This window comes from Cebidichthys violaceus, unplaced genomic scaffold, assembly GCF_023349555.1.
Source record: "Cebidichthys violaceus isolate CVI_PGR_0920_01 unplaced genomic scaffold, fCebVio1.0.p SCAF_21, whole genome shotgun sequence".
Taxonomy (NCBI): Eukaryota; Metazoa; Chordata; class Actinopteri; order Perciformes; family Stichaeidae; genus Cebidichthys; species Cebidichthys violaceus.
Window position 1 is genome coordinate 5,680,013 of NW_027176384.1, and position 17,632 is coordinate 5,697,644.

At 40.0% G+C, this 17,632-nt stretch overlaps 3 protein-coding genes across 4 annotated transcripts in view; 2 read left to right on the forward strand and 1 right to left on the reverse strand.

Annotated features, from left to right (window-relative positions):
* Nucleotides 1–3,531, forward strand: part of LOC137877087 (prolactin-like) — a 7,673-nt gene extending 4,142 nt beyond the window's left edge. Inside the window, exon 5 of the mRNA XM_068716772.1 lies at nucleotides 3,072–3,531. Coding sequence (XP_068572873.1) covers nucleotides 3,072–3,266 — 195 coding nt within the window. The 3' untranslated portion in view covers nucleotides 3,267–3,531. The remainder of the gene's footprint in view (nucleotides 1–3,071) is intronic.
* An 889-nt stretch (nucleotides 3,532–4,420) lies between these two features.
* hspa14 (heat shock protein 14) lies at nucleotides 4,421–11,426 on the reverse strand. Its single transcript, XM_068717045.1, has 14 exons — nucleotides 11,325–11,426; nucleotides 10,543–10,623; nucleotides 10,099–10,181; nucleotides 9,562–9,610; nucleotides 9,299–9,404; nucleotides 9,105–9,195; nucleotides 8,904–9,008; nucleotides 8,628–8,789; nucleotides 7,612–7,767; nucleotides 6,216–6,318; nucleotides 5,804–6,019; nucleotides 5,525–5,689; nucleotides 4,699–4,766; nucleotides 4,421–4,605 (listed from the first exon to the last, which is right to left on the reverse strand). The coding sequence occupies exons 1-14, from the start codon at nucleotides 11,379–11,381 to the stop codon at nucleotides 4,527–4,529; spliced, it is 1,521 nt and encodes a 506-aa protein (XP_068573146.1). The 5' UTR covers nucleotides 11,382–11,426; the 3' UTR covers nucleotides 4,421–4,526.
* Nucleotides 11,427–12,178: 752 nt separating this feature from the next.
* On the forward strand, nucleotides 12,179–17,385 carry cdnf (cerebral dopamine neurotrophic factor). Of its 2 annotated transcripts, XR_011103531.1 has the most exons (5): nucleotides 12,179–12,260; nucleotides 13,070–13,197; nucleotides 14,265–14,406; nucleotides 14,499–15,200; nucleotides 15,478–17,385. XR_011103531.1 is itself a non-coding variant. In XM_068717272.1 (4 exons), exons 1-4 carry the CDS (start codon nucleotides 12,188–12,190, stop codon nucleotides 14,669–14,671), a joined length of 516 nt encoding a protein of 171 aa, XP_068573373.1. In that variant the 5' UTR covers nucleotides 12,179–12,187; the 3' UTR covers nucleotides 14,672–15,422. The 2 variants fall into 2 exon arrangements, 1 of the variants encoding a protein (XP_068573373.1); XM_068717272.1 differs by lacking the exon at nucleotides 15,478–17,385 and having other exon boundaries at nucleotides 14,499–15,422.
* The last annotated feature ends 247 nt before the right edge of the window (nucleotides 17,386–17,632 follow it).

The following is a 17,632-nucleotide window of genomic DNA, read 5'->3' on the forward strand; positions in this document are numbered from 1 at the left end:
TGTGGACTGAGATCGTTTTCGTTTGAAAACTCTGTTTCCAAACGAAAACAGAGTAGTATGGATGTAGCCACCTGTTAAGCCCGACAGACCCGAATTTGGGTCCGCTGTAGCATTTACCGTCCAAAAATTTCCATTTATGCATGTATTTATGAATATAGAAAGAAAAAAAAATTCCCCAAAAAAATAAAAAATCTGCTTAAAACAAACAATCTAAGACATTCTTACACACTCCAAACACCATTCTACACAAATAGTGTACGCAAATAAAAGATGTATCACAAAATCACGTATTTCTAGCCATAACTCGCTCTTCTCCGAGTTAGCATAACAAAGCTAACGGTTAGCATAGGCAACCGAAATAGCAAAAAGCACGAGCATTCGACAGATTCCAGAACTACTATCAGATCGTCTCTCCGGTAAACCCTCACAACGCTGTGAGCAAACACACCAGAAACACAATGCGTAATATCCTTCAAAATCATCCAAAGCTCCTTACCTTTTCGTTGTTCTGCTGTATAGCTCCGCTTATTTCCGTCAACAATATTTTTACGTATTTCCGGTGCGTCTCTGAAATGTCCCCGTGCAGAAACAAGGGCCCAATAGCAAAGGGACCGTGGGGCGATGGGTTTGAATTCCGGCGAAGTTGTGCTCACGGTTCAGGTGACGCTCCACCGTTTTATTCCCTACTGGCTAACGCTTCTGTCCATCAAAATCACGAGGGGTTTGTTAGATTCTGTGGACTCAGACGCTTCTAATGCGGGTCCATTGACTGAAATCGACCAACCATAGGCTGAGCTAGGAGACCTGGAGTGGAAGCCAGATGAGAAAATCCCATGGATGACAGACATAAACGGGCTCAGAGAGGATCCAGGCTCTCTAAATGATGCCAAACTGCTGCATATGATAGATTGAACAATATTAGTCATAAAAGAAGTGAAATATATAATTATATACTATATAAAATTACAATGGAACAGCTGGAACCAAATGACATTTTGGTTGACCTCGGCTGAAATCTCTGCACTCTAATCTCTCTAGCTCTTGAATGCTTCACTTTATCAAAGAAAACATTGTGCAGAGACTTCCAACCCATTGGGTTATGATCTGGAGAGGTTTAAAGCTTTCAACTACAACATTAAAAAAAAATATCTTATCAAAATTGGATTAATTTATAATCTGAGATAAAGAATTTCAATTTGTGCTGTGTTCCATCTTAATGTTCTCTTAACCAGTAACATATATACTGATATTTACAAATCAGAACAAATTTCACAAGGGTCAGCTTTCTAAACTATAAAAACTATTAAAATACACCTTATATTTAGACAAAAATCACTCTCTTTACTATGGGTTGCAAAAATCGAGGAGAGGCCTACAAAAAGGCTTAGGGCTTAACGTTAAAGTCTTTGTGTTTTATTTAATTTTGATTTGTTCATGCTTAATTTCTAAACACATGGTAGATATATTGTGTTCGCAAAAACTCACCTGGAAGCTTCAATGATCCTGACAAAGAAAAATTCAAATGTCAAAACATATTTTTTTGCAGCAGAACAAGAAACAGTTATTCTGGCAAAACTTTTTTTTCCCCTGTTCATAAACACAGGTGAGAAAACTAATTAGTTAAAAATGATTATAGCCATATATTATATATATTTTGCTCTGAATCAGGGGCGTCGTTAGCCCTAAAATGTTCTTCAGCCCCACCTGAATAAATTGGCATTGGCTTTAAAAAAAAAAAAAAGATTTTGGCGATGTCATTAAATTAAACTATTGTTTCTCACATGGACAAGTTATTTGTAACTCTAACATGCTACATATGTGCGTGCGTTCTGGTTTGTATGTTTTCTCCCCCTTCAAATTACAATCCAACAGCCCATCATCATACTGAACAATATAACCCCGGGCACTAGGACCTTGGGGAGGCTGCTGCGCTGGCTTTCTCACTCTGCCAAGTGACGTCTCTCGTCAATAACAGCCAGGATTATAACCAAGGAGTTTAGCTCAAAGTAAATGATGCACGTAGTGAAATTGTAAGTACAGGTAGTTACAGAATGTGGCTAATCTGTAGTTGTTAACGATTGTTACCTGCTTACATTTAGGTTTACTTGAGGCAAATGAAAGGGAATATAGTAGTGGGCTATGTTAACACTAAGCTAGCTAGCTGTTTTGTTAGAAACTGTCTCCAGTGAGCAAGAGTGTGAACGAGTGAATTCGAAATACATGAAATAACTATCGACATCTCTCTGTTCTTTGCATTAATATATCTCTCTAGTATTTCGAAACAATAATATCTGTCCCTATAGAATGTTATTTATTATCAGTTAATGGTATATTTGACACTGAACTAGTTCATCTTTATCTCAGTGATAGTGTCCAAATGAGCATAAAATATCACTGGTATGTAAAAACTACACGGACAACAAAACAGATGTAAATGTTGATCAAAATCGTATTCCAGTCTGCTCATAATAAAACAAGTAAACAACTCAAAAGTTGACACTGTCAGGTCCATTCTCCATCCATTGTGTGCGGTCCCTTTAAGAATTAGGATTTGGGAGTGACACCGATATGAAAGCTAGTTTATCCGTCTTTCCTTTACAAGCAGGAAAATTTCTCTTTGAGAAAAGTTCATATTTGTGTTGGCAAATTTCACTATGACCCTGAATTCTGTCTCTTGTGTTATCATATACTGAATGCAAGCAAAACTAGAGAGCAAAATCACATTCTTTCTGATTGAACCAATCTATGAACTCTCTGAAACAATGGATATCCGCGGCCCCAAATGAGCCCCAAAATAAATTGCCGCGCGCAAACATGCCTCTCCCCTTGGGGCTAAGCCCACCCTTTTTTTAAATCCTAGAAACGCCGCTGCTCTGAATGTATATTTTGTGTGAGCTCTTTTTTCAGAATTGTACCCAAAAATGTGTGATAGAAATCTAGATGGTGTCTCCTTATATTCACAGGATCTATTATTTTGTATTATTCTCAATGAGAGGGTAGCTATTCATCTTCTTAGAAAACATCTTACTTTGTTGTAATGGGGGATCGTTGTAATGTGCTTTCCTCTCCAGATGCAGGTGTTGGGGATAATAAGCAACACTGTCAGCAGCCTGGCTTCTCCTGAGGCTTCGTTGCCATCCGACAGCACTGAGTGGCGCCTGATGAAAGACTATGACCTCCTCTACTGCTTTCGCAGAGACTCCAACAAGGTGCAGAACTACCTGAAGATCCTCAAGTGCCGCATCGTTCCAGAGCACGGATGCTAAAGGCCAGAAAATGACAGAGGCTGCGTTTAGCCTGGTGGAATGTTAAGACATTGGAAACGCTTTCAAGACTGCTCGGATTCAGCTGTACGGGAAGTTTACTGATCCGCACGCATGTTCACTCCTATCATGACTGGAGTTCTGCTGAAACCCAAAGACTATGCCCCCCCCCCCCCCGATATGTAGAGTGTGGATAAAAGAGTTGCGAGTGGACAGGATGGGATGTGTAATGCGTGTTATTATAGACTCCTGATCATCGTGTTTAAATATAATGGTACCATATAAAACATTTCAAGAAACACGGGTGCAATGTTTTTTTTGTGTCAATTCTATAGAGATACTTGGAGTGCAAGGTAAACTTTGACCACACCCACTTACGAGACAGTGGAGATTGTAGTGAGTCATCTTTGTTGTAGATCTTTGGTGCAGATAAACTCCATCTATTCTCAACCACTGGGCCAGTGCCCACTGGTTGGGCGCTTATGTACTGCCAAATGGTTGGATTAAATAAAAATATTTATAGATTCATATATTTAAATGTATTCAATGCAGATATAAATTCAAAAAAAATTGAAAAAGCATAATCTCAATAACCAGTTACATTTAAATATGCCAATCATGATCACATCATCAGGTAGAGAAACATTTTTTTTTTACTAGCTAATGTTCCCTTGAATGCAGTGACCAGATTTATTTTTTTTAAACGAAAAGTGATGTGGGAGACAAGCCTGCGACAGAAAAATTAAATTTGAGGAAATAGGACCCTAAATACTTCCTATATGACCCTAAATACATTTAATTTTGATCATAATCAGAAGTTGGCCCCGCAGATGTAGAACACTGCTAAACGCTGTCCAATCAGAGGAGACTGGGCGCTAACCGTAACCGTGCAGCACGGTAGTTCTCCGATGCACTTGGAAAAAAGGGGTTTGAGCGAAGGGGTGTTCGGTTAGTTGCAATCTGCAACCTCACCACTAAATCATACACTGCTCATTTAAAGACAAGGTTGTTGGGCAAGTGCATAAACCAAATAGCTCATGAGCAGAAATCAACATTTATTCTCACGTGAGATTCTATTACATAATTGTTGTGCATATACTGCCACCACTGTAGCTACGGAATGATTGCAATGAAACCTAAAAAGATCAAAAAAAGTATTGAGCATATAGTTTGAGTTTAATTATGTTTATTGAGTGAGAAAAAAGCCTAAACATTTGCAGTGACAGTGTGTGTGCTGGTGTGCGTTTGTACTGCAGACCGGCTTCATGATGCAGCTGCTATGGTGACGACCTCTGGCCTTCCACTGCTCTGTTCTACACAGGACACGTGAACGGAGCCGTCCCTGCAACACACAGACATCATGATATACAAGCAGTCACGATATACAAGCAGTCATGTCAAAGGACCCAATGCTGACCCCTGGAAGGGTGGGTACCTTTTCATAGTCACCACAGTGTCGATGTCGTGGTTCTCCTCTCTGGGCTCCAGGTCCCTCAGAACGATCTATGCATTGTACACAGAAGCAGACAAATGTTTCTTGAAATGAATATGTATACATCACTATTTTTGACACACTCTGATCTATATTTTCCTTTACCCGGCCTTTTGCACATAGGCAACTACATGGCCATGGTGCAGTGTAATATTGTTCAAGTGCCCGGTGTGGCCCCTACATCATGAAAGTTTTCCTCCCAGATTGCTCTTAATTAGATTTTTAAACATGACAGTTGACATGAACTGGAAGGGAACCAGAGAACTTGAAGGTGGTATTGGGACTTAACTAAAACAATGTGCAGTGTTTCCACATGGATTACCTAAACTCTGGCAGCCTGCCAAAATCTATTTCACCCACCATAGTTTCATAATGAACTGAAAATATTTTAAACTTCAAACAAAGGACTTTCAACCGGGGGGCCGCTGTTACAAAGCATTGTAAACTTATTTTGAAGTTCTGTTACTGATATACATATTTGACACGTTTTTCGTACTTCTGTTATGTTGTTTACGTACTTATTTTAAGGAGTTTACTGCAACTTTCATAGTTTTATGCACTGGGTTACCCAGTGCGTTAGAAAGTGACGCCAGCATGTCCTGACCAAGCTCGCCTACACAGTTTATGTTAGACTCATCATATGACTTTCAAAATAAAATAAATAAATAAAGAAGCTTACACCTTTGCCAAAATGAATGCCATCAGCATTAACACAGCCAGAGATGCCCCTAGTGAGGCACGGGGGTTAACATTTGGTGCGGTTCCATACCTTGGCTAGCTTTTCTGGCTGCTCCGTGACAAATCTCTGGTAAATCTCCAAGCAGAGAGAGGACAACTCCCCACCTCCACTCAGGACATGGTGTCTGCGGGCGGGGAGGGGCGTGCCCGATGGAAGGAGAACAGTGAACACCTCGGCTCCGGATTCATCCACCTCCTGCAACAGCCACACAGCAAAGATTAGAACTGACTGGATTAAAATCGTAATCTCCACTCATCAAAAATTAGTCATATAACCTACTAATGCTGTGTTGTAAAGTCAGCAGTATACCTTCACTAGTATGTCGGTGGCTGAAACATCCACTGTGACGGACTCTTCCTCGGGGGCAAGGCCGTCCTTGCCAACCAGTAAGCCCGCCTCCAGGGCTGCTCCCATAGCAATGACCTCATCAGGAGGTGCTGAGCTCAGGAGCTCCACATCTGGAAACATCTCTCGGATCATCTGCTGGAGACGAGGGATCCTGCCTGAGCCCCCGCAGAGTACCACCTTAAAACACACCCATCAGACGAAAAAACATTTTATCACCGATAGATCCCAGGCTTTTAATTTCTTAAAAATCACAGTCACTATCACAATAACGATTGCTCTGATCATCTATAGTTGTAGTCGGATCATTTCAAACAATGGAGCGTAAATTAAAGCACAAACGGCTGTAAAAAAAAAATCCCCTCACAAATCGTACCTTGTTAATGTCGCTGGTGGAGAGTCCCGCCTTCTCCAGCAGGGGTCTGATTGGCTGGATGCTCTTGTTAAAGAGGGAGGAGCAGAGCAGCTCAAACCGAGCTCTAAGGAAACACGACAATGCATTACGACTGCACGTCAACACAATGATAATTTATGCATACACTAAACGTGCTTGTAAAGGTAAAACATCACAAAGCATGTCAAAACAAATCAGTTTTGTCTTCAGTAGTGTTTTGGTATCTGCAGATGTTTTTTGTGATGATGTAAATGTACCAGTGTTGTAACTTTATTTACATACATTTAAGTTTGGAGCAGATTTCTATGTTTGTGCTTTTTATATCTTAATACCAAATATGCAAAGAAAAAAAACGTGAAAAGAAAAAAGCTGAAATTTGGACGTTATTTAGTATTTAAAGCAGAAGGAGGAACATCACAGTACAGTTGCGCCTTCCAGCTGTGTCATCCAAGCACTAGCATCATTTCACACATTCGTGGTGCCAGATTTTAACATGGAGCAGCAGCAGTACCCATATCAATTACATTAATATAATCAGTTTTTTCCTGTATTATGTTTGCTGGACCAGAAATGACATCTCATTTCTCAAGAAGAATAATCCTGATGAACTGGAAAGTTCAAACTCTTCTGCTTTGTGATAGCTTGCACTGTGATGCTGTTCCCCATTTCTGCTTTACATACAATGTGGAAATTTCCACCCAGTGAAAGCATGTTTTTCACTAACGTTAGAGGCTTTGGTGAGAGACTCATGGCGTGAAGTGCTGTGATATGTGCATGGTTCTATATTTTAAATGTTTTTTTACTGTAAAAGAATAGTTTGTTGATGTTTGTATTCTAATTAAAGCTGTTCCATATATTACTTTACTCACCAAGTCTGATCCTTATTTCAACTACTTAGTAGGTGGAGTACAAAAAAAACCAACCTTTGTAATGTAGCAATGTTACTTTGGTATGTGAGCAAAACAACTAAATGCATGAATGAAATAAAAAAGGCTTCAGATTTAGGTAGTGGATGAAGCTGTCCTATGGACACAGATTGTCTGAACACGGCTGCTCAGAGGCAAACTTAACTACTAATCCTCCAAAAGGAGCTGCTCTATCTATCAGACATGACCTTGTATGTCAACCTCCTTCAAGCGGCACTATTTGTAAGGATGAGTTTAAATCTGAAAGTGAGATGGTGAGCGGTCACCAATCATTGGATTAATCACTATTCGTTGACTCCCATCTATGATGCTCACTTGTATTTAGATTATCTATCTATTCTATAGATGCACTCATGTCTACGCAAAGCAGTAAAGCTGAAAACTTTAGCAGTTTTAGTAGAATATATTTTTTGTCATAGCTAAAGCGTCATCAGATGTTGAGACCAGCTCACCTGGAGACGTTGCATTCAAAGTCAATGCCGTCGTGCAATGAGTCCACAAAGCAGTTGGCCGACTCCAGTGAGGACAGAGAGTGTTTGGCCATGTCAGCTCCGTTCATCAGCTTCATCATCGCCCTGGCGTTGGTGCTCACATCGTACTTAAAGGTGCTGCACAGCAAACAGACACACAACATGAGGGTGGCTGGCAGGAGTCAAATATGTCAACGAGCTATGACACACATTGTGTGGGTGAACCAGGCAACAAGATGTAACATCATACAGTTGAATCAAACCTCTATAAAACTGTTTCAGTTTTGCTTGTTTCAACAAAAACATCAGAACCTTCATGAAGGGAGGATGTATTGCAGGACTCTTCTATTACAATACTTTAATTTTACCCAGCTGTACATAATAAAGTGGTGATGTACTGCTGTGGTAGTATTTTATTCTGTATGCTAGATTTAGAACATTTTCAACACTTTACCATGCCGCCAGACAACCCGTTCTGACTGGGAACTGAAGCCTCTTCAGCAGGCATAGACTCCTTTGACAAAAACAGTAATTTTACCTCAGAACACAAGAGTTGCTGGTCTACTGCTGCATGGATCGGTTATTAATGTTATTGTGTGACTTTGGTGAATCCCAACTAACCCTTTTAGAACATCAAAGTCACACAATAACACAAGCTAACATATCGAGGCAGCAGTAGTCCAGCAACTCCTGTGTTCTGTGAGGTAAAATTACTGTTTTTGTCAAAGGAATCTTTGAAGAGATCTTTGGCTCCCGGTCAGAAAGGGCTGTCTGATGAAGAGGCTAAGCGGTGAAAATATTCTAAATGTGGCGTACACTGAAATACATTTTGCTTTGCTCCAAACTATTTCTTAATATTTTTACACAGTATAACAAAGCAGTACCAAGTTCACTGGTCAGTGTTACATAACTGTAGTCTTCGATATAAGTGTGTTACACATCATAGAAAACGAGTGACTGAGTGTGATGAGAGCAGCAGAAAGAAACACAGTAGCTACCGTTTGAATTCGGCGGCGAGGTGCTGGGCCAAAGCCTGGGTGAAGCTCTCTCCTCCAATGCTATGGTCGGTGTGGGTGTTGAGGACCCGGAACACTCCTCCGTTGACCTGCAGCACTGTCACACTCAGGGACGTCCCGCCCAGCTTATACACGACTACGTGGCTGTCAACACGGTGCAGACACATAAGTGCACATGGTTTGGAGTCGATACGTTTTTATATCATAATGAATCCATTAAGTAATAACACGTCAACTGCAGCAGCAGCAGCAGCATACCTCTTTCCAGAAGAACACTCCTGTCCTATGTTATAGGCCAACAGAGCCGCAGCAGGCTCGTGGATCAGCCTCAACACATGGAAGCCTGCAGCTTCAGCTGCCTCCCTGCACAAAGCACACGCAGTGGGGGGACTTCGTTAAAAGGTTTCACTCTCTCACAAAAGAAACGGGACAGTTGTAGTGGGTTGTGATTTGGCTTACCTCAACGCACGCTTCTGAGCATGTGCAAACTCGAAAGGGACAGTGATGACCGCCTCGGTGACATCGGAGCCGAGAGCTGACTGAGCAGTTTCTGAGAGAGCGGGAACGATCGATCAGCTTGCTGTTTTTCAGCGAAGCATGCGTGTGTGCGCGCGCGCATGCGTGCGTGCGTGCGCGTGTGTGTGTCAAACTACCTTTCATTTTGTGGAAGATGAGTTTTGCAACATCCTCCGGAGCTACATACTCGGGGTGATCTCCCACTGTGATCTCATAATAAGGCTTCTCCTGTCTGTTGACCACCTGAACACAGCAACTAAAGCTTTTACCTGTACAGTCGGTCCTTGTGAGCTCAAAAAGTGGTTTCAAAACTAACGAGCAAGCAAACTTCTGCAATATGAACAGCATCAGAGGAATTAATGGGGGAACACAATCTACGTTGTAAAGCAATCAAACTCACCTGACACTTAGTCTCCGTTTTGTGGGTTTGTGTCTCTGGATCATCGAAGCTGCCCATTGAGAGACGGGGGAAGAGAAAGTCAGTCTGAACACCTCAGTAAACACCTTAGTAAAGCCAGTACCATCATATCATGACAACTCCTCAGGCATTCATCTAATTATGATGTGAAAGCACAAAAGTTCTCAGGATTGACATTGTATGAGACACCACTGTTACATTTTTGGTGACCACAGAGCAGTTACTGAACAAATTTAACTTTTTACATAAAAGGAATTCCAGACAGAAGCTGCCAAAATGAAAGCTTCAGCTTCAGTGTGATAACACGCACTGAAAGAGACAGTCTGATGTTTAGAAATGGGGTAGTATGAGGTACTTCTCCATAGTCAGAGCATCAATTACAGTAGATAGTTTATTATATATAAATGCCTATATGCTTATAATTTAGATTTGAATATGGAGCAAGTGAGCCAAGCGATTATGCTCTGATGTCCCCTGTAGCTTTAAGATTTGGAAAAAAGACAGTATTAAGTATGTCACCTTCTCCCCAGCACTTGTTTCACTTTGACGACCGTATTGCCAGCGTTGCGGACCCGTCCTTGTTTTGCTGCGATGCCGACAATCTGCAAAACATAGAAATCAGGCAAAAAGCAGACCGGCAAATAAACAGCTATATGGCCAATGTTAGCTAGTCTGCTACTCATTAGGGAGCTTCAGCTTTCAATAATGGAATGATAATTTGGTTTTACAGAGGACAAGTTGTCGTGTACATTGATGTGCAAGTGTGGAAAGCAGTTTAAACCTCTTTTTAAGTGTAAGTTAAAGAGACAGCTCAGTGTCTCGTGGAGCCTAAAGTGGGCGGATGTCAGAATACAACAATATAATAGAAATCAGAGGAAGTCTGAGAAGAGAACAACACTTTGAGATTACCTCAAAGACTCTGACCACCATGATAACTGACGCAAAGTGAAGTGTGTGTTTTACCTGCTCGGTGTCTCTGTAGCCAACCACAGCTGGAGTCACTCTGTCTCCTGCATCGTTAGCCACCACATCAGCCCGCCCATCCTAACACACAACGCACACAATTTCAGTTGCAAACATTTTTTTGTAGATTTTGCTCAGGTCAGGATCCTGGACTCCCTGTGGAGTAGTTCCATTGAGGACCAAGAACCTAAAGAGAGAACGTATCCCTTGAGGCCTGGGAACACTGAATCCCCTGGCAAGAGCTGAAGGACATTGTTAGGGATACAATTAGGAGCTTACCTTGCTTTATGTGAGCTGGACATACATAAGTGATGGAAAATAGAGAGATGGCTAAAAGGTAAAAAATATAATCATTTATAATGAAAATAATAATTAGCTGCAGCCCTAATACCTACATAATAGTATCAATACTTTGTGTCAACTTGAGTGTGTTGTTAATGCCAAAGCACAACTGAGCCCCAGTAAAGTGCTTTACAATATTTTAACGTTAGGTCTACTTCAGCTGTAATATTAAGGACATAATAGAGGTTAATTAATAAAGAACTTTGGCATGTCCTCGCAGATATCTTGAACTGTATTTAGACTAAGGTTCCATAAGTTACATCATCATACATGAAATGACTTCATTCATCGTGTCCGCAACCAACGTCACAGTTTGTTAGCATTTTAGCAACTAGTGCTATTTTAGTAGAATTTTGGAGCCATACACTCGACTATCTTACGGAGCAGAAGAAGAAGAAGAGCGTGGGGAGGCCTGTAGGATTCAACTGAAACTAACTCACCTTAAATATCGCAGCACAAGCACAAGTATATCCGAAATGAACTCCTATGGCCGCCATGCTGGAAAGGACTCAAAGGGCTGTGCAGCGCGCGCATGCGGCCCATGTTGCGCTTCCAGGAACAACTTCCGGTAGAACTTTTTCAGAGCAAAAGCGCTCACTTTTATGAGCCTACGGAACTCGGAAACTGAATAATTTTCTATTACAATTTTTTTTAATTTGATATAATATGGTGTACTAAAACTGGCAATATAATAAATAAACAAATGCAATTTATGTATTTGTTTTATATTTCTGTGTGTGCATTTGTATTATCATTATCATTATTATAAAGAAGAACAATAGTTTTAATCACAGTAACCATTTTTTTTCTTTCTAGAAAATATCCACATATAGCTTGTAAATTCAGCAGTTTTTTCCATAATCACTGTATAAATCGCAAATCTTGTCTCGAAGAATTTGTCAATATATTTTATATCTGCAGAAATCTACTGGTGGATGGCGTAGTCAGACCTTTAAGTAAAAATAAAAAAGACTCCATTACGACTAAAATACCTGCATTCAGAATCTTACTTTCTTCATACTTTCTTCAAAGTACAGGAGTAGTTCAGGCAAATGTACTTAAATGTACTATTGTAAATGGCTCTTATTTATTATTATATTATTTCGTTATTCACTCAATATCTGAGTCGCATCTTAATGCCTTAATTTAAATGTACCGCTGGTATAATCTGTAAAATATAATATTTTAGTAAGAATTAATTCAAGTTTCAGGCCAGTTAGATCCATAACCACGTGGTGACGTAAATCCCAACGTGTCTGCTGGCTGGGACACCGTGGAGCTAATAATAACGACCAACGCCACCATGTCGGTGTTGTCCCTCGCCATTCTGCTGCTTTTCAGAGGGTTTACTTTTTCTGCTGCAGGCAACTGTGAAGGTTAGACAGCATGGTGTGAGCAGAAGTTATACACAGCGTGATTAACCAGCATTAAACTGTGCTGATATCAGCAACAGCTTCTTATTTGAAATGTCAAAATCAGCTGTGCATGCCTGTGGCCACACAGCTCTCCTACCGTAATCTGACTTGCATGTGTGGACCAAATTAGGGCTGCAGCCCAACACATGGATTTTTGCTTAATACATTTACAATGGCTTGTGTCAGAATATAGCTGCGAATTTATCAGTATATTGTGGAAAGTAATCTAAAATTACAGACAGAGAATATAGGACAAAGGTTCAGAGATTTTCAAAACAAAAGAAATCTACATAATTAGATTAGTTTATTTCATCATATTTCTTTGACACTTGGGTTTCATGTCCTGCACTCTACTTCCAATGAAGGCCTACTTATTACATTCTATTAAAAACAAGAAATTATACTAATACAATAAATAAAGTAGAGGTCAGGCTACTCAGCACATTTGATCTAATTTATATTTATTTTTCTTATTTTTAATATGGAGTGAGTATAGATATTAAGCGCCCACAGAGCATAACATATTTGAGTCAGAATAACATACACATGCATCATACATATTTTCAAATGAATATACTGAAAAATTTGACTAAAACAGATGATTGTTGATTGTAACAAACACTGCTAATTGTGAAACTCACAACATTCAAAAAAAATAATATATATCTCCGAAGAGCCTGTTAAACACACTGTTAGCTTAAATGTATCTTTGTCCACAAATAATCAGACCCGATGAGCAGCTTGCTTACTAACAGTGAACTGGTCTGCAGTGTGTGTGGACTTTCTCTACAGACTGTATGGCAGTCTGACCTCAGCCCACAGAGAACTCACTCCGTCCCTGGTGGAGGAAGAGCTGATCCATGCCTGCACAGCCGCCCAGGGGAAGGAGGCAAGGCTGGTGAGAACACAGACACAAGCACGGAAACATAACAACAAAGATTTAGATCATTTATACCATGTAACCATGTTAGCAGAGACATGCATTCTTACAATATGGACACCAACTTGTCCATCATCATTAATATTTGACCATCAAGGCACAAGAGAGGCATTGCTTTATATTCAACCTAATTTTCTAAACTGGAAACCATTCTATTGTCTGCCTTTTTTCATGGAAATTTCTTACTTTGAAAGAGATCTCTCTCCATTGTCTCCAAAATAAAAGTTTATCAAAATAAATCAATAAATAAATAAAAAATTGGGGTGACTGGGGTCAATATCCTTTTATTGGCCAGTTATTCTCATTCTGTATAAAAAAAAAACCCATTGTCAGCTTCAGTTGGATATGAAAAGCCATGTAAGAAATGTAAGAATGTTAAACAATGTGTGGGACTTGTATCAAAGACTGCATATCCTCAATAAAAACTGAGGCTAATGTGTGTGTGTGTGTGTGTGTGTGTGTGTGTGTGTGTGTGTGTGTGTGTATATATATATATATATATATATATATATATAGTTTTGATAGTAAAACAAAGAAGGGAATTATCTACTTAGAAGACTTTGGAAGATATACTCATTTGATTTGACCAATACCTGATTCAGACCAACACAGTGACGAGTCGGCAGTCTGTCTGAAAGCGTATGCAGTTTCAGAACCCATTGGCGGTCTGTCTGACGATGACTTAGCCTCGGGATGCAATATTTTGAGAAGATTCTATCTGCAGTCTTGCAAGCTCCAAGACATACCTGGTTTACTTTACACTTCACGCCCACTTTATAACGTGACATGCCCCCCGAGATAACTTCCAGGATAAACATACGTATGATGTTACTTATTAACACCATGATCTGTTCCTAAACCTAAACACGTAGTTTTGGTGCCTAAACCAAACCAAGTAGTTTTGGCACCTAAAACTAATCAAGTTGTTATGGCTTCTAAACCTAACTAGGCATTTTTCTTTCAGGGATAGACATTGATTTAATGATTTAAAAGCTGATCAAAAGTATGTTTATGTGCTGTCCTAGTGTTACTACCTAGGAGCCAGTAGTGATGCAGCAACCCGTGTCACAGCATCAGTGTCTCAACCTCTGGCCTCCCACGTCCCTGTTGAAAAGATCTGCCAGCGCCTCAGTAGCAGAGACACGCAGATCTGCCAGCTTAGATATGGTAAAGTGTGCTCACATCCATAACAAAGACTAACCATTCATTTGCGTGTGGACACAATATAAAGCCTGTCCCTGTTTGTCGGTTGTCTGCAGAGCCTCCGCTGAAGAATCTGAGCAACGATGGGCTCAAAAGGATGAGAGTCTTGGAGCTGAGGAACATTTTAGCCTCGTGGGGAGAAGAGTGTCGAGGCTGTCTGGAGAAACACGAGTTTGTCAGCCTCATCCAGGAGAAAGCACCACTGCATGCTCCCAGTATGGAACTATGAATAGTGATTGGTGTCGTCTCCACCCACCTATCCACATAGCACTAAATCAATTCACTCTTCTTGTATTCTTGTTCCCACCCTGACTTTATTTAATTTTATTGAAATAAAAATACTAATATGTACACTGCAATCACTGCAATTACGGTTTCATATTGCAATAAACAGCAAACAAACAAAATTGGTAGTATTCAAAGTTGTAGATTGAGTGACATCCAGTTGGTACAATTTTCTTTGAGGCACATAATGCAACCTGACAAGTGTAATGGGGATAAAAAATAATAATCCGAATGCAGGATTTACGAGCCTGAACGTGAGATAAATGGATTTTTGACGAACTAATTGTATATTATTGTAATGTATGTTATAGTTAAAACGGCCAGCAGGTGTCGCCATCTCACCACTAGGGGGGTTGTCTGTGCATTGTCTTCACGCTTCCTTGTAAAGTTTCGCAGAAGAAGAACAGCAAGAGAAGAGTGTAACGTAGAGAACAGGCACCCTCAATACAACATTTGTTTAAACTGTATTCAAGGTGAGATTTCGATTTTAAAGGCACACATTGTTTAGGGAAACTGTTAGGCTTGTTAGCTAAGGCTAGTAATAAATTGTAAGTCGTTGTTTGGTAGAAAACTGTTGATAGGACTGTTATTAGCATTATCTGCGCTAACTATTTTGAAAGGGAAACTGTGTTTAGTGCCGCCTAAGACGATTGTGATATGTTTAAAGATGCTAAATAAAAAAAACAAACAGTGAAGCTATTCTGAGGCACTTCCTGTAAAGACAATCATGTAAACTATGTTTTCTTTCAGAAAATCCATATTTGGGCTCTTCTCAACCTGAAACGTCTTTTGGGAGCCTGCAATGTGAAAACGAGGTTTTAGGCAGTAAAATGTTGAAAGCATCAGGTATTCATCAAAACATCATGAATACCTGATATATATGCTGTTCTGTGTCCCTTCATCAAAGAAAGTCATCTAAACTATGTTTTCTTTCAAAATAAATCCACTTTTGGCCTCTTTCCAGTGTAATGGAGTGAGACCTCTGCTCGCAGGAGGCCGCGGACCTCTCGCTCTTTCGTTGTTGTTTGAGCAACAAAGTCACGCTAAGAAAAATCAGCTGGATCCGGCTTACAATGAAAAAGTATTTATAATTCACAAATGCTAAAAAGACAATTACAAACTGAATTACACTGTCGACAGTAAGGAATCGCGAAACCGAGTTCAAAGACTCTCCCCCCCTACCGGCCTACAAACGCCAGTTTACAGTAAAGAGGATCGCCAAGAACTGAACAACATCTCTCCGAACAATGTTTTTATACCCAAAAGTCAGTAGTTTACTTTCAAAAGTCCATTATCAGCTTTGTGATTGGCTGGAATCTGATTGTCTCCTCCTGTCCTCGGACAATGCTCTCCATTGGTCTAAGTGATCCGCATAATGTCTGAATAGTGTCCTCTGGTCCGACCTGTCCTCCTCCTCATAAAACTGCGTTTACCCGACCCCATGTTTTCTTAGGGCTGTCTTCATCTACATCTCTGTTTGATCAATACGTCTCCTTCCCCCACTGTTAACACCCCACATTCCTGAAGTCAGCTCACCAAACTCATCTCATTATCATACAGTTGTTTTCGGATCTGAAAAGCCTGTCTCAAAGGTCTCTCTCTTTCCCTCAAAACATTCAGTAACTGTATTTTATAGTTTGATACATAGAATGATTATACTTTTATGATTTAACACTTTTCCAAACAAACATGTTATAACATTATATCCACCACTAGGAGTGATTATTAAACACACTAACATTGCTTTTTAACTTTAAATTCTTCACACCAGTCTGAAACGTCTTTTAAGAGCATACAATGTGAAAATGCCCCTTTTGGCATTAAAGTGATGAAAGCATCAGGTATTCATGAAAATGACATTAAAAACAGGTGGAAACGTGGCGACACGCCGCTGTTCAATCGTCCGTTCAACCCATTCTATCTCACTACAGTCCGTTTAGAAAGTGGGCTCAGAGAGCAGGATTTACCGGTGACTCCAACAAAGGATTACAAATAAACTTTGTGGATTATATGTTGGGGGACTTAATTAACATACTATACTATGATATTAAATTATGACGTTTTTTATGACACTTATACAACATAATTTTACATGACATGGAATATGGTTTAGTGAGTCAGTACATTGATTAATTTTATCACTTTTTGCTGTACTATTTTTGTTGCGACCATCATTATCAAAGTTATGAAAAACACCCCAGGAAGAAGTTTCTGAAAAACGAAGTACCTTTTTGAGGATTTTGTCCTGTACCCTGTAATGGTCATTTATTACGTAGTATATATTTCTACTCAGTATATTGTATTCATGCATAAGTCATTTTGCTCTGAACTTTGTTGAACTTCACCCCGTCTGTTGTGCAAAAGAATTGTCCCTTGCCTGTTCACAAAGTAACTGTGTTGTATGAGAATGTTCCATCGCCAAGGCCACCGCTTGTTTTGGTTGCTGGCTGTTTGTTTTTCATTGTTGTTCCTATCAGTCTGAGACCAAAAGTCTGAGACCAAAATGTCTGTAACATTGGCCATCGGCCCCCACCTTTGCTCATTCTGTATAAAGAAAGCTGGTTCACTTTTGTATTGGTTCTTCCTCACAGAGACTGTACGCATTCTGTTGTGATGATTGAACCTTCTCTGCGCAGAGAATAAATACTTAAAAGACAACCTAGTTTTCGGTATTCCTTATTTCAGCATTAAAAGACTCATGCAAAGCAGGTATAGGAATTTTTTCCACTACAACCCCCACATCTTAGAAATCCCCCGCTTGCAGCGCGTTGAGCTCTCAGGAACACCTTATGCAACTTCTGGACATATGCAATAGTACTCCATAACACCTGAAAACAAACTTTGATGTTTAAAATCTATGGGGTTTCTCCTTTATGTCAAATAAAGTAAAGTTTGGAAGTTCAGG

Coding starts and splice junctions, on each gene's coding strand:
- hspa14 (XM_068717045.1), bottom strand. CDS start 11,381: ATGGCGGCCATAGGAGTTCATTTCGGATATACTTGTGCTTGTGCTGCG. Junction 10,182..10,542: donor GCTACAGAGACACCGAGCAG/GTAAAACACACA, acceptor TATGTTTTGCAG/ATTGTCGGCATCGCAGCAAA. Junction 7,768..8,627: donor CTCGCCGCCGAATTCAAACG/GTAGCTACTGTG, acceptor TTTGCTGTGCAG/CACCTTTAAGTACGATGTGA.
- cdnf (XM_068717272.1), top strand. CDS start 12,188: ATGTCGGTGTTGTCCCTCGCCATTCTGCTGCTTTTCAGAGGGTTTACT. Junction 12,261..13,069: donor TGCTGCAGGCAACTGTGAAG/GTTAGACAGCAT, acceptor ACTGGTCTGCAG/TGTGTGTGGACTTTCTCTAC. Junction 14,407..14,498: donor GATCTGCCAGCTTAGATATG/GTAAAGTGTGCT, acceptor GGTTGTCTGCAG/AGCCTCCGCTGAAGAATCTG.